Below are 14,693 nucleotides of genomic sequence, written 5' to 3' on the forward strand. Positions count from 1 at the left end.
AAAGATTAACGTACACACTCACACACAAACACACACACACCTTAGTAAACTGAACAACTGACCATCAGCTCCAGGTACTTCAAGAATGGTCATTATGCTCTGTGCTTGAAAACAGGCTGGTACACTGGCCCAGGGATGGTGGTGGATATCTGTAATCCCTGCACTAGCTGAGGTAGAGGATCACACGCATACGTTCTATGACAGCCTGGGCTATACAACCCGACACTTAAAAAAAAAAAAAAAAGGCCTAGGGTACCATACATATATATTTCTTGTACCCATTACTATAGCAACTTTTATTCATGTATTTTACATTTGTTTATTTGGGAGGGGGTGGCAGCACGTGCCGCAGAGGCACATGAATAGAAGTTAAGAGAATGACTTTTGGGAGTCTTTCTCCTCTTGTACAAGGATCCTGGGAATCAAACTCAGGTTGTCAAACTTGGAGGCAAGCACATTTACTCACAGAGCTATCTTACTGGTCCATGTGTTTAAATGTAAATAAAAAAATTTAGAAAGCAGAAGGATACCTAGAAATTCAGTCAGACTGGGTAATATAGTAGGAGATTTTGTCTAGAAAAATTGTCCTTTCTTTCTTTTTTAAAATTTGAAAGCCGGGCGGTGGTGGCGCGCGCCTTTAATCCCAGCACTTGGGAGGCAGAGGCAGGAGGATCTCTGTGAGTTCGAGGCCAGCCTGGTCTACAAGAGCTAGTTCCAGGACAGGAACCAAAAGCTACGGAGAAACCCTGTCTCGAAAATCAAAAAAAAAAAAAAAATATTGAAGGGCAGGCTGGATGTGGTGATGAATTCATTACCTCATTGGCAGGGGCAGGCAGATCTCTAAGTCTGAGGCCAGCACAGTCCACATAGCAAGTTCCAGGACACTGAGGGCTACACAGTGAGAACTGGTTTCACACAACAACAACAACAAAATATAGAGGACAGGGGCTGTAGCTCAGTGGCAAAGAGTTTGCCTAGCATATGTGTAGCCTCTAGTTAAACCCACAACACTATGCTAAAAGCAAACTGAAGGCTGACAAGATGGATTAGCAGATAGAGACATCATCCCCCCTCCCCCAACTCCTAAGACAGAGTTTCCCTGTGTAGGGTGGCTGCCCTGGAACTCACTCTGTAGAGCAGACTAGCCTCAAACTCACAGATCCATTCCCAGCACTTACAAGGATGCTTACAACTGTCTGTAACTCTAGTTCCAGGGCATCCAACACCTTCTCTTAACAGCCAAAGGTCACCAGACATGCATGTGGTACATATATAGACATGTAAGCAAAATACTCATACACATAAAAATAAAATAAATAATCTTTAAAAAAAAAAAGAAGGGCTAAGATTAAGTGAAAAAGGAGAGCAGCAGAAGAAGAAAGGCAGAGGTCAAATGACCATGACCTTGGATTTCACAGTTCACTAAGCCTTTAGGTCTGTGCTGGAAACCTAAGTGATGAAGAAGCCCTTGGAAGACAAATTAGAAAGGATTGCAAGGGCCAGGCAGTGGTGGCATGCACCCTTAATCCCAGCATTCCTGAGGCAGAGGCAGGTGGGTCTCTGCGTGTTCAAGGTCAGCCTGATCTACAGATCTAGTGCCAGGACAGCTAGGGTTGTTACAGAGAAACCCTGTCTTGAAAAACCAACCAAACCAAAGAAAACCAAACCAAAAACCAACAAAAAAAGGGTTGCAGAAATGTGTTTAGTGGGAAAGTAGGCGTTCACTCATCCTTGGTCACATGTGAGAGTACATGGAAAGTGGCAAGAGGGACAGGTGTGAAGTTGAGTTAGGAGGAAGACCAGACTCATCTCTCCAAAGACGAGGGGCTATAAATGTCACTCACTGCCACAAACCTGCACAGGGACTATTGCCTCAGGACCCTCCCACTCAGGTAGGGTGCAGTGCCACATACCAGGCACCCACTTGGAGAAGCCCAGGCTTAGCGTAGCTGAGAGTGTGGATGCGATGGTAGTCAAGTCGTGAGGGTGGTCTGATTCGATTTTTAGTTGTAGATGGTCTTAAATTTCTAATTGTTGCATCCACATCTTGAGTGCCAGGATTACAGATGCAAACAGCCATGTCAGGTGGCACCAGAGATCCATCCTGTGCAAGCTAGGCTAGTCTCTCAACTGACCTATAGCCCTAGACCTCTTTCCTTCTGTTTGTTCTGAGATAGGGTCTTACACAATAGCCCAGGATGACCTCAAACTTAGTGATCCTTCTGACTTAGCACGTTTCACCATGCTCAGGTTTGTGTGTATGTGTGTACTCCCGTGCAGTGTTAAGGATTGAATTCTGGGCCTGGTATGCATACCCCTTGTGCCAACCTAAGGACTTTTCCAGTTTGAACAAACACACACACACACACACACACGCACGCACGCACGCACGCACACACGCGTACGAGCATACACCTGTGCTGGTCTGGAGGAAAGGTAGATAATTCCTAACAGAGGAGAAAGCTACTAACCTGCCCCAACTAGTCACTGAGGTCACATACCTGATTCAGTTGGTCCTTCAGACGGTCTTCTGTGACGCCAAGTGCTCGCATGCCTCGTGCTCGACATGCTGCCTGCAATTCCTTGACATTCAGACTGTTCACTCCTTCCTCAGAAATCAACTGCAAAAGAAAGCCAAGTATTGCTTTTCAAGATCATCTGGATCTAAGACATTGATGTTAACACACCTGAGGTTGGAGAAATGGCTCATCAGTTAAAAGCACGTGCTGCTCTTGCAGAGGACCTGGATGTGGTTCCCAGTAGCCACATGCTGGCTCACAGCCATCTCTAACTATAGTTCCAGGTAACCTGATGTCCTCTTCTGACCTCCATTAAAACCAGGCACTTATATGATGCACATATAGGCAAAACACTAATACACATACAATTTTAAAAGTTAAAAAAAGGTGGGGTAGTGGTGGTGCACACCTTTAATTCTAATTGGGAGGCAGAGGCAGGTGGATCTCTGAGTTCGAGGCCAGCCTGGTCTAAAAAGGAAAGCTCTCTATCCCTACTCTGCAGCAAGGTTCCATGTGACTCTGTTGCTACAAGTGACATAGCTGTCTCTCCACACTGCTACCTGGTCCCACCCACAAGTTAAGTATTGTGGGATATTATTACACAATGTGAAGATATATTGCTGTGATTGGTGTAATAAAAGGCTGAAGGGCCAATAGCTAGGCAGGAAATATAGGTGGAATTTCCAGGGAGAAAAAGGAAGAGAGGAGGATTCTAGGTGCACAAGACAAGACAGGAGACATGGAGAGGAAACAGGAGGTACAAGATGGAAGAGAGGTATTGCCATGTGGTGGAATATAGATTAAAATACATAGGTTAATTTAAATAATAAGAGCCAGTTAGTTAGGAACAAGTCTAAAATATAGTCCGAGCTTTCAAAATTAATAAGAAGTCTCTGTGTTACGATTTGGGAGCTAGCTGGCTGGACAGAGAAAGACTAGTTACAGTTAAGGGGCAACTTTAGAACAAGTGAGGGCATGGGCTCCCATTGCACTGGCTGACTCTCTAAGGTAAACACCCCCTTCTCCACTTCTGCAGATACCCTGGCTGCCAGGGCAGAAGTCCCTCATTACTGCCTCCCACCAAGCTCCCACTGACACCACAGGACCTGGTCTCGTGACTGTGGACAGGTGTCGAAGTCCTGACTCCACTTGACAGTGAGGGGTAAAGGGGAAACCATGGGTCTCCACTTGCCTCTAATGACACCTTGACAGAGAGGAAGTAACTGTTACTGCCTGCTGAGGATAAAAGTCAGCTCCTTGCTAGCTCTCTCCTTGCTAGCTCCCTGCCACTTTCCCAGCCCAAAGCCCCCTGGGCTTGCTCACTGAGTGTGTCCTTCCTGAAAGACTCTCTGTTAATACAGTCAGTGCCTGTAGTTCTGAAAAAATGATATAGCAAACAGACAAAAAGCAAGAAGGACAACAAAGGCAAAAGACCCACAGACTCCCCAGTCCTACAATATTGGATATGAACTATAACTAGTATATTTGGGAAAGAAAAACAAGGGCATGTATACACCTTTAATTTCAGCACTTGAGAGGCAAAGGCAGAGGCAGGCAGAATTCTGTGAGTTCAAGGCCAGCCTAGTGCACACAGCAAATTCCAAGACAGCCAGGGCTAAGTAGAGAGCCCTTGACTGCCTCAAAATAAATGAATAAAAAGAGAGAGACAGGGAGAAAGGAAGAGGAGGGAAGAGAAGAGAAATTAGGAAGGCAGGGAGAGGCAAGTCAGACCTGGTAATTCCATGATTTGGGAGGCAGAGGCAGGAAGATTCAAAGTTCAAGGTTAGCTTGATAACTGAGATCCTGTGTGTTCAAAATTAAAAAGCAAAGAAAGAGTACTAAGGCTAGGTGTGGTGAGACATGACTACAATCCCTACAGGGGGAACAAGAAAATTAAGAGTTGACTGAAGGCCAGGGAAGCAAAATGGCGCTTCCCATTAAGCTTGATAACCTGAGTTTGATCCCTCGGACCAACATGGATTAAAAGAACTGACTCACGCAAGTATATCTGACCCCACACATATAATGTGTGATGCCCAATGCTTGCACACACACAGACACACTAAGTAAATAAATGTTAAAAAAAATTGTCTTTAAGGTTCAATTCCCAGTATCCACATGTCAGCTCATACCTGTCTGTCTGTTACTCTAGTTCCAGGGGATCCAACGCACTCACACAGACATTCATGTGGGCAAGCACCAATGGACATAAAATAAAAATAAATAAATCATAATAAATAAAAAAGAGTTAAATTCTAATCTTTTTGTTTTTTTGTTTTTGGAGACAGGGTGTTTTTGTAGCTTTGAAGTCTGCCTTGAAACTCACTCTATAGAACAGGCTGACCTCAAACGCAGAGATCCACCTGTCTCTGCCTCCCGAGTGCTGGAATTAAAGGCATGTGCGCAACCACTGCCTGGCTAAATTCTAATCGTGGTTACATAGTGAGTTGGTGGCTAGGCTAGGTTACATGACACCCAGCCTTAGAAGACAGAGGCTGGGCACTGCCTAAAGCAAGCTAGCTAGGAAACTAGCTATAGTGTTAAGTTTTGGGTTTGGCTGAGTAAGATGGAAGAACAATTGAGGACGATCCCAACATCATCCTTGGGCTTACGCATACACATGAACTCACTCGTGCAGACGCCAGTGCGTGTGTGCACACGTGTGTGCGCATGCACACACACCACAAATGAGCAATACATACCCATATAAATACTACATATGCATGAAAAATGGAAAAAGAAAACAGAGCAAGGCTGGAGAGTCTCAATAGATAAGAGTACTAGCTGTTCTTCCATCATGCAAGGGTTCAATTCCCGTCACCTATATGGTTAGTCATTCTCAACCATCTATTGCTCTAGTTTCAGGATCTCATGCCCTCTTCTGAACTCTGAGGGTGCCAGGCACACACATGGTACACATAGATACATACAGTTAAAACATTCATACAGAAATAAATCTAAAGGAATTAGGGAAAAGAAAAGAGGGTTAAAGGAACAGCCCAGGAGTCAGAGTGCTTACATAGCACTGTGAGGCTCTGGGTTCAATACCCAGAACTGTTCTTCCCAAGCAAAAAGAAACAAATAAACAAAACAACAAACAAACCAGGTGTGGTGGTTTATGTTTGTAATTCCAGCACTCAGTAGCCTGGGGCAGGAGGATCGCCACAAATGTGAAGCTAGTGTGGGCCATTTAGTGAGTTCTAGGCCAGCCTGAGCCATGTGAGAACAATAATGACAAGAAAAGCGAGAAGAAGGCGGATCTCTGTGAGTTCGAGACCAGCCTGGTCTACAAGAGCTAGTTCCAGGACAGGCTCCAAAACCACATAGAAACCTTGTCTCGAAAAATCAAAAAAGAAAAAAAAAAAAAAAAAAAGAAAAGCGAGAAGACAGAGCCCTGAGGAGAGAAAAGGGAATCTGTGCAAAACAGAGATGAGAGGGCGCCTCACAGTGGCCAGAACAGGACTCTGCAACAGCTGTGACTTTCACTGCCACTCACTTTGTCATCAGCCTTTATGGACCTCAGGCGCATGGTGAGCTGGAAACGCAGGAAGTTGTTGGTGCCGATGGACTGAAGCTCCAGCAGCTTGCACAGTGCCACCAGCTGAGGCCTCGTGAGGTTATCCAGGGTCAGTTCATCCTCAAATAATTTGGAAAAACGCATGATTTCCTCATTGCTGGGTCTTTCTCCTGTCTCCCGGATCTGCAGAAGTAATCCCAAGTATTAATCACTAAGTACAAACTATGCATTCTCCTGTTCCCAGAGTTAGCTTTGGGTTCCAGCTGGAAGTAAGGAACTGAGAGAGCAGATGCAGAGGGCCAGACCACCTACCTGTCACCAAGCTCTCCAGGGGTGGTCATACCTCAGGCACTCTAAGCCTGCAGGAAGCACTAGATACACAGCACCTACTCGTGCATCACCATCCAGGCTGCTGTCCACCAGGAGACTGGGAATGCCAGTGTGCAGTCAGTTCTGCTGTACTCTTTCCATCAGGGCTGTGGGCACTGCCCTGGGCTCTCATGCCACACCCCAGTTTGTCAGTGGCAGGAAGAGGTGCATTTGTATACACTACAGCTCCCTTGAGAGGGACTGAGCACAGGGAGCAGGCAGTTAGCTTAAGCTCTGTCCTTAGAGCTTTATCTGCTGAGTATACAATTTAAAAGACAAGAAAAGAGAGAGAGAGAAAGAAAGAGAAGTAAAGGAAGGAAGAGGGAAGAAAAGGCCTAGTAGTGCTTGACATTTGAATCATCGTGTGACAGCTGGGAATACTACACCTTCTGGAAAAATGCAGAGAAGTCTTTGGTGGCATTCCCCTTGGCTGCCTTGTTCTTCAGGGCCATTTCCTCTATGGTGTCCTGGAGAAACTTGGCTAGCTCTAGCTTTACCCGAAGCTCTTTCTTCAGCCTTTCCTCCTATGAGAGAAAACTAAAGGTTATATAGCCCAGCCATGCCCTGAACCCTCTTGCATTCCACCATGACCTGTCTCTACAGTAGGAAGTAGTCTTGAAGCCTGCTTAGAATGCTGCCTACTGTAAGACCAGTCGCCCACATCCCATATCCTTCAAGGGACAAAACCTAAGTGTGACATATTCTTAAACTCTACTTCATCATTTTTAAAAAATGTCTGTGGGAAGCCTCAACCCTACCTCACAGCAGACGTTGGTATATTTGTTTCATGAGGGACCAGACAGTGAGGTTTTGGGGCCTCATTTGGTCTGACATAATCACTTAGCTCAGCTGGTGCATCACAAAAGAACCAGACAACACATGTAATAGTGTGTGGTCTGAAGGAATTTTAGACTCATTTTCTTTCTATTTGTTATTTATTTTTTTTGGGTGTGTGTTTGTATGTTTAACGTATGAGTATGTACATTGACTTACGTGAGTGCGGACATTGTGTGTGGAGATCAGGAGATACCTTGGTCCTCACCACCACCTTGTTTGAGACAGGGTCTCTTTTTTGTGTTTTGCCCCTAGCTGACGACACATGATCTTTCAGGAATTATCCTATATCTACCTTCCATTTCACGACAGGAGACCTGGGATTACAGATGTACTACCCAGCTTGGTTTTTACATGCTTCCAGGGATTTAAATTCAAGACCTTGTGTTTTCATGCAAATATTTCTTTTTTTTTTTTTTTGGTTTTTTCGAGACAGGGTTTCTCTGTGGTTTTGGAGCCTGTCCTGGAACTAGCTCTTGTAGACCAGGCTGGTCTCGAACTCACAGAGATCCGCCTGCCTCTGCCTCCCGAGTGCTGGGATTAAAGGCGTGAGCCACCACCGCCCGGCATGCAAATATTTCTTTACCGATTTAGCTGTCGCCCTAATCCTTAGACTAATTATCAAACTGCATTCAAAGTCCCAGTGGCCTCACCTTGATGGACTGGGTTTCAAATGTGGATGGCAGCATGTTGGGGAAGAGCTTTACAACTACAGGCAGCAGGAATTCCATGAAGGGCACGATCACGAACACCAGGAAGGGCACTAGGCGGAAGAGGTCTGCACAAATCCGGAGAAACTGCAAAGATGTGGAAACATCAGTGGGCAGAGCAGGGCAGGAACATCTCTCTTACCATTACTACACCACAGTGTGACTCAGACTCTTGGCAGATAACCTCCAGAAACCCACCTCTTTCTCACAGTCTAAACATGCTAATGGCCTTAAGAAAAATAGGACTGGGTGCTAACCCACAGCTCACCAGATGCACAGAATGTGAGACCGGCCCAAAGGAGGGCCATTTAGATAAGATAGCAATCTACGAAGCTATCCCAGAACACCCCCTGCAAGTAGAGGAACCTGTGAAGTCCTTCAAATGAGTTTAAATTTTTCCACAGCAGAGCCTACTATAGGCCACAGTCTGACCAACTCCTTAGATGCCCTAAAGGCATGTTTCTCACAAAGTACTTGCTTGTTTTTAAAGGTCCCAATCTCTCTCTCTTTTTCTTGTTGTTGTTTTTATGTGCACGAATGCTTTGCTTGCATGTATGTCTATGTACCATTATGCATGTCTGGTATACAAAGAGGTCAAATGAGAGTGTCTAAAGTCTTGGTGACTAGAGTTAAAGACAGTTGTGAGCCACCATACTGGTGCTGGGATTGAACCCAGATCCTCTTCAAGAGCAATAAGCATTCTAAACTACTGAGTCATCTCTCCAGCCCTATGGTTCCAATTTCTTTAACAACTGCACTATCCTTAGCTCCAACTTTTGACTGGCTTTTCTGGCCCAACTGTAAGTTTTTCAAGTCTTTCCACTCAGCTTTTGCTCCTGATCCCTACTATAAACCTGGGTAAAAACAATTATTTCATTATATGTGTGTAAGCACAGGTGTGTACCTATCATGTATGTGGGAGGGTGAATGTGTGCCATAGTACACACGTGGAAGAGAAAGAACAACTTGGTGCAGCCATTTCTCTCCCTGTACCCTTACATGCTTCGGGAACTAAACTCAGAAGGTCAGGCTTAGGTGAAAAGATCTTGTCTTGAAATTTCCTCTGCCAGATTAATCTGTCATCTTTAAACTCAAACTCCCACAAAGTCCTTTTTGTCCCCCCCGCCCCCAGAGACAGGGTTTCTCTGTGTAGCCCTGGCTGTCCTGGAAATCACTTTGTAGACCAGGCTGGCCTCGAACTCACAGAGAACCTCCTGCCTCTGCCTCCCGAGTGCTAAGATTAAAGGTGTGCACCATTATCACCTGGCATCTCCCATATAATGTTAAGTGCAGCAAGTGCTTTAATGACTGAGCCACCTCTCCAGCCCCAGGAAGGGCCTTTTCAGAGCTTAAGGACAAAAGGAATTACATACCAGGCTCACAGAGTCAAAGAAATAACTGAGAGACTTCCCCGAGGGACATAGTGTCTATGAAGTAGAAACAGACCCAGATCAAGGGCAAGGCTGAAGGAAATCACCAAGGGAGGAAAGAATGTGTTAGTATTCACATTACAGTTCACTAGGAGGATGAGAAAGGTTCGTTTTTTATAAACCTTTACTGACTTTTATCAAAAGGAGTAGAATAAGCTGAGTAGAAAGGAGAGCACGGTGGCGTGCCCCATCCATACCTGCCTGCGCTCCCGGCGGGTCAGCGTGTGGCCATTGAGGATGCGCCACAGCATGCGGGCAGCTATCTTGGTGTCGATCCAGAGCAGGCGGAAGCCATGGTAGTAGTGCTTCAGCTCATCCAGTATCTTCTGCCCAAGGGACTTCTTTACTACCACTTGAACTGGCGGGCTGTACACAGGGCCACCCTCTTCCAGCTTCTTATTCTTGTCCTTTAAGGACTTAAGGGACTTCTCTACCACAGAGTCCTCTCCTAGGGGAGGTGATGAGTGCCAGCTGCGCACAGGAAGGTACTGAGGTCCTGTGACAACCAATCTTGCAGAGGCAGGTGTCCATGTTGCCCTTGCAATGGTGCCCTGGCACTCAAGCCTCTGAGTCCAACAGCTGCGGGGCTCACCTTTGAAGCAGAGGTACACAGGGTTGACTGGAGGACAGCAGCGAGATAGAATTTTCCTTGAAATGGGAACAACAGAAAAACCGCAATGAGAAATCCTACCTATCTGACCACTCAGTACCAAATACTAAATCATACTCCATGGTGGATCAAATTAAGTATCCCACTTCTTTGAAGGAAGCCTTTAGAAGGGCTTGCATTTGAGGCTAGGATGGTGTGTGGCCTAGCTAGACCTCACACATGAGTGTGAGCCTTACTGGCCTAACTCGTAAGTCCTCAAAGACACACAACAGTAGGGAGACATGCATACATAGGAGAAGTCCCTGGCACCTGACGTAGGAAGTGATATTCATAACTTTGGAATTCGAGGGTATGGGGTCCAGAGTCAAGAGTCCATCCAGTTTGGATATTCTCTCTCAACAGGTGACTCTTGGTTGACAGAAGGCACTGGAACAAAGGGAAAATCCCAAAGGAGATTCCAGGGTCCATTCCCTTACCTGGCTCTAGCATGACTCCCCCACCTCTGTCCCTTCTTTCCCCCTCAGTGTACTCTGACGCATGCAGCTACCAAACGCCTGCCATGGAGAGATAAGAGGCACATGTGTCCTCAGGGCCTATGCCTCTTCACCAGAGTGAAGGCTCCGTAGGAGCCCTAAAACAGGTGGGGCCACAGCCAGAGGCTGTTTCCAAAAACCTTAAGACTTCTTCGTCCACACAGGACCAAGCTCACAGGATAGCCTGGAACCCAGTAGTACTCATTCACAAGGTGACCACAAAGACCAACTGCAGTGGGGACCAGGCCTAACGGGCAGCCCAGGGTTTGTATCAACAAGACCTTTTCTGACACCATCTGGAGCCAGAGTCAGTGCTGAGATTGCCATCTGTTCATGAAACAGCTGAGCTTGGTCAGGTTTAAACCGTACATTAGAAACCTCTCCCCAGCCGGGCGGTGGTGGCGCACGCCTTTAATCCCAGCACTAGGGAGGCAGAGGCAGGCGGATCTCTGTGAGTTCCAGAGCTAGTTCCAGGACAGGCTCCAAAGCCACAGAGAAACCCTATCTCGAAAAAAAACCAAAAAAAAAAAAAAGAAAAGAAACCTCTCCCCGCCAGTCATTTACAAACCAACCTCTAGGTGGCCACCAACTCTAAAATCACTCCAGAGGCCTGTCGTGGGGGACCATAACCCACTGAAGCAGACGGAGCTCAACATCTGCAGCTCTGGGCTGATGAAATGGCTCAGGGTATTAATCTACCTGCTGCCAAGCCTGATGACTTGACTTAGATCCCTGGGACCCACACTGGTAATGAAAGAGCAACTCCTGCAATTAAATTGTCCTGACTTCTATCCTGGTGCCATAGCATGAACTCCTGCCCTTACACATAATAAATTAAAATAGAAGTTTAAAAAAGCCTGTGTAGCCGGGCAGCAGTGGTACATGTCTTTAATCCCAGTACTTGGGAAGAAGTAGAATCCAGATCTCTGAATTTGAAGCCACCGTGAGCTACAGAGTAAGATAGTGAGTCAGTATTTGTTAGTCAGTACTACATATAAGACCCTGTCTCAAGTAACAGTACTACACACACACACACACGCACACACACACTTACACACACACAAATGCTGGTCCACTTGCTGCAATTGCAATGACCTTATAACTTGACCTCTCAGTGCTTCAGGAGCTTCCTTTGTAATCTCATGTTAAAATACACTTAGCAGGAACGGAACTAACAGTGACTGCCCTGTCAAAGCAATGGGAAGCAAGGTATGACTCCAGAGCCACAATGCTTCATAGGTACACTAGTGGTGCACACGGCCTTGGCTCACAGTGCGTAACGTACAGTGATAGCTGGGACAGAGCACGATCAGCCCACACAGAATCAGGGCATGAGACTCAATGGGCTCCAAGGCTCTAGCTGCTAGGCTCAGCTCTGGTGCGATCACTGGGCATTCTCCAAACTCCAAATCTGTCCTCTGTCACAGCCTACAATGATTTGACAGCAAGCAGTGATATCAGAGAAGAGTGGTATGGACATCCGTGGACCAGTGAAAACAGTGACACAGTGTGTCTGTGAGCATGTATGGCAGCCCCCCACCCCCGCTTATCTATCTCCTTAGGGCTCTGGTAAAGTACTGTCAATCTCTTCCCAAGCCACACCCAGTTCCACACCTCTAGCTTTCCTTGGAGCTATGAAGAGGCCCTTGAATCCACTCTGTCCTGAACCATAGTGTTACATCACTCAGGGTGAGGCTACAAGGAACAAGACAGCACAGCCAGATTCAGAGTACCACTCAGCTTACCAACAGAGAGACGGCAGGCCCTTCCTTCCTACCTCCTTACCTTGGCCTCCCCTTTCCCCTTCAAGTACGGAGAAAGACAGTTCTGCACTTGAAACAAGTGCATCATCAGGCTTTTTAAATATCAATCTCCCATCCTCACTGAGGAAAGGTGTGGCTTCCACAGAAGGCTTGATGCCTACAGGTGCAAGGGCAGCCAATGGGTCAAGATAAAGACACACATAAAAAGATGAAGCGGGCAGCACAGTGTTCTGGCTAAGGGCTGGGTCAAGATCTTGCTCTTCTTAAACTCATCAGAGAGTTTGTTGTTGTTGTTGTTGTTGGGGGAAGACTGGGTATAAGAGCCTCATAGGTCAGAGGACAATTTGTAGGAGTCCATTCTTCCCTTCCACCATGTGGATCTTGGGGATCAAACTTAGGCTTAGTGTCAGAGACCTTTACCCACTGAGCCATTATCACTGGCCTATCAGAGAAGTTACTAACCATTGTTAGTAACAACTTACACATAATGTTTTGCCATTTTTAAGCAGTGGAAAAATCACTTTTTTTTTTTTTTGGTTGTTGTTGTTGGCAGTGCTAAGAATAAGACCCAGGGCCTCCCACATGTTAGACCAAGTGCTGACTACTGAGCTACAACCCAGCCCAAATTATATAACATTCTTAAATTTTCCACCAATACAGAACTCATCTTGGTGCTGCTGGTGCTCACTGGCGCTAACCAAAGGGCTAGATTATAGGCCTAGCTTCCACCACCCTATCTCCTGACTTCCTCTTGTTTTTGCCTTTCCTCTTCTGAAAAATAAGCTACCAAATGAAGTGAAATAGCACCAATCAAACACAGTATTTCAACAAGAAATACACTGGAGCTGGCAAGATGGCTCAGTGGGTAAAGGTGCTAGTCATCAAATCTCACGATCTTATTTCAATCCCTGGGATCCACATGGTAGGAGAGAACTGACTTCCAAAGTTTGTTTTCTGATCTCCACATGCGTACCATAGCACAGGTTCACCTTACATGCATACCCCAAACAAACAAACAAATAGCCAATACGCCCCCCACTGCACCCACCTACCTCCATAATGAAGCCAGGAATCTTAGCAAGGGTGATCACTTACTTAAGTGTCCTGAGGCTATGTTCTGCCCAGCCTGAATGTCCAGGCTTCAAGTAAGGAGCAGAAAGACTAAGTAGCACTACAAAAGAGAAGTGTCTGAGCCTTAGCACACGAGCTACATATTCTGAGCTATCTGGAAGGCAGGAACAGGAATGGGACACACAGACTGACATAAGTCACACATACACAGATGCGGACGACAGATACCCCCCCTGCTGTCAGTGTTTATAACTTTCATCAACATCACACAAATGTCAAAAGTATGCCTGTAGGCTACTCCCAAGAGGACAACTCCCTTGGTGCACCCCAGAGCCTCCAACCACTGGGTGCTCCTAAAAAGGCATGAAGCAAGCAAGTAGCCAAAGGAGAGGCCTTGCCAGGAAGGACACCAGCCACAATAAGTCACTCTGTTCTTCAGGGAAGTGATGTCAAGGAACCAAGTCATCCTCAGCAGAAAGGGAGAACAGCAGAACAATAGCCTCCAAAATCAAGAGATGATTCCAGAAGTGCAGACAACTCTCCACTTAGAGGCCTGTGGATATACCACATTAGACCACACCTGCTTCCTGGTTTAGGAACTAGATGATACAGGGGGGAAAAAAAGTATAGTAAAATACTTAGTACCTAGTCCCAGCCTAAGACATGAGATTCTGAGAGCTTGGATTGCAGTGTCATTATGCCCTGGGATTATGCTCTGCAGAGATATCCATCAGCATGATTCAATTTCCAAAAGCAAATTTTGCCACTATGAGCACTAAATGTGGTGTAAGAGCTGGCTAGATGTTTCAGCAGATACAGGCACTTGCCACCCTCCCTGATGACCTAAGTTCATCCCTAAGAACCACATGGTAGAAGGAAAGAGCCAATCACCATCCACCAAGTGGTCATCTGACCTCCACACCTGCATTATACCATGTATGTGTAAACACACACACACATACACACACAGGTACTTGCTGAAAAACGAATACTGGGAGCTGGCAAGAAGGCTCAGTGGGTAAGCCTGGAGACCTAAGGTGGACGAATCAACTCCCAAAAGTTGTTCTCTGACTTCCACATACATATCAGCACACACACATTCACATATATAGATATGCTGTATGTATACAAATGTAAATATATCGAGCTATCCAGCCAGGGATGGTGGTGCACTCCTTTAATCCTAGCACTCAGGAGGGAGAGGCTGGAGAAGCTCTCTGAATTTGTGGCCAGCCTGGTCAACATAGTGTGTAGTTCTAAGACAGCCAGGACTACAAATGAGAGATCTGTCTCAGAAAAACAAAACACAGTAAACCAATACCAATGTGCACCTAGCA

At 46.1% G+C, this 14,693-nt stretch overlaps 1 protein-coding gene across 1 annotated transcript in view; it reads right to left on the reverse strand.

Annotated features, from left to right (window-relative positions):
• LOC121459485 (mitochondrial proton/calcium exchanger protein) overlaps nt 1-14,693 on the reverse strand; it is a 37,900-nt gene that overhangs the window by 12,644 nt on the left and 10,563 nt on the right. Inside the window, exons 3-7 of the mRNA XM_041669314.1 lie at nt 9,577-10,027; nt 7,893-8,036; nt 6,792-6,929; nt 6,016-6,219; nt 2,502-2,621 (exon numbers count right to left, since the gene is read on the reverse strand). Coding sequence (XP_041525248.1) covers nt 2,502-2,621; nt 6,016-6,219; nt 6,792-6,929; nt 7,893-8,036; nt 9,577-10,027 — 1,057 coding nt within the window. The remainder of the gene's footprint in view (nt 1-2,501; nt 2,622-6,015; nt 6,220-6,791; nt 6,930-7,892; nt 8,037-9,576; nt 10,028-14,693) is intronic.

Source organism: Microtus oregoni, unplaced genomic scaffold (assembly GCF_018167655.1).
Source record: "Microtus oregoni isolate MIOR12 unplaced genomic scaffold, Mior012 000019F_ref0000042, whole genome shotgun sequence".
Classification (NCBI taxonomy): domain Eukaryota; kingdom Metazoa; phylum Chordata; class Mammalia; order Rodentia; family Cricetidae; genus Microtus; species Microtus oregoni.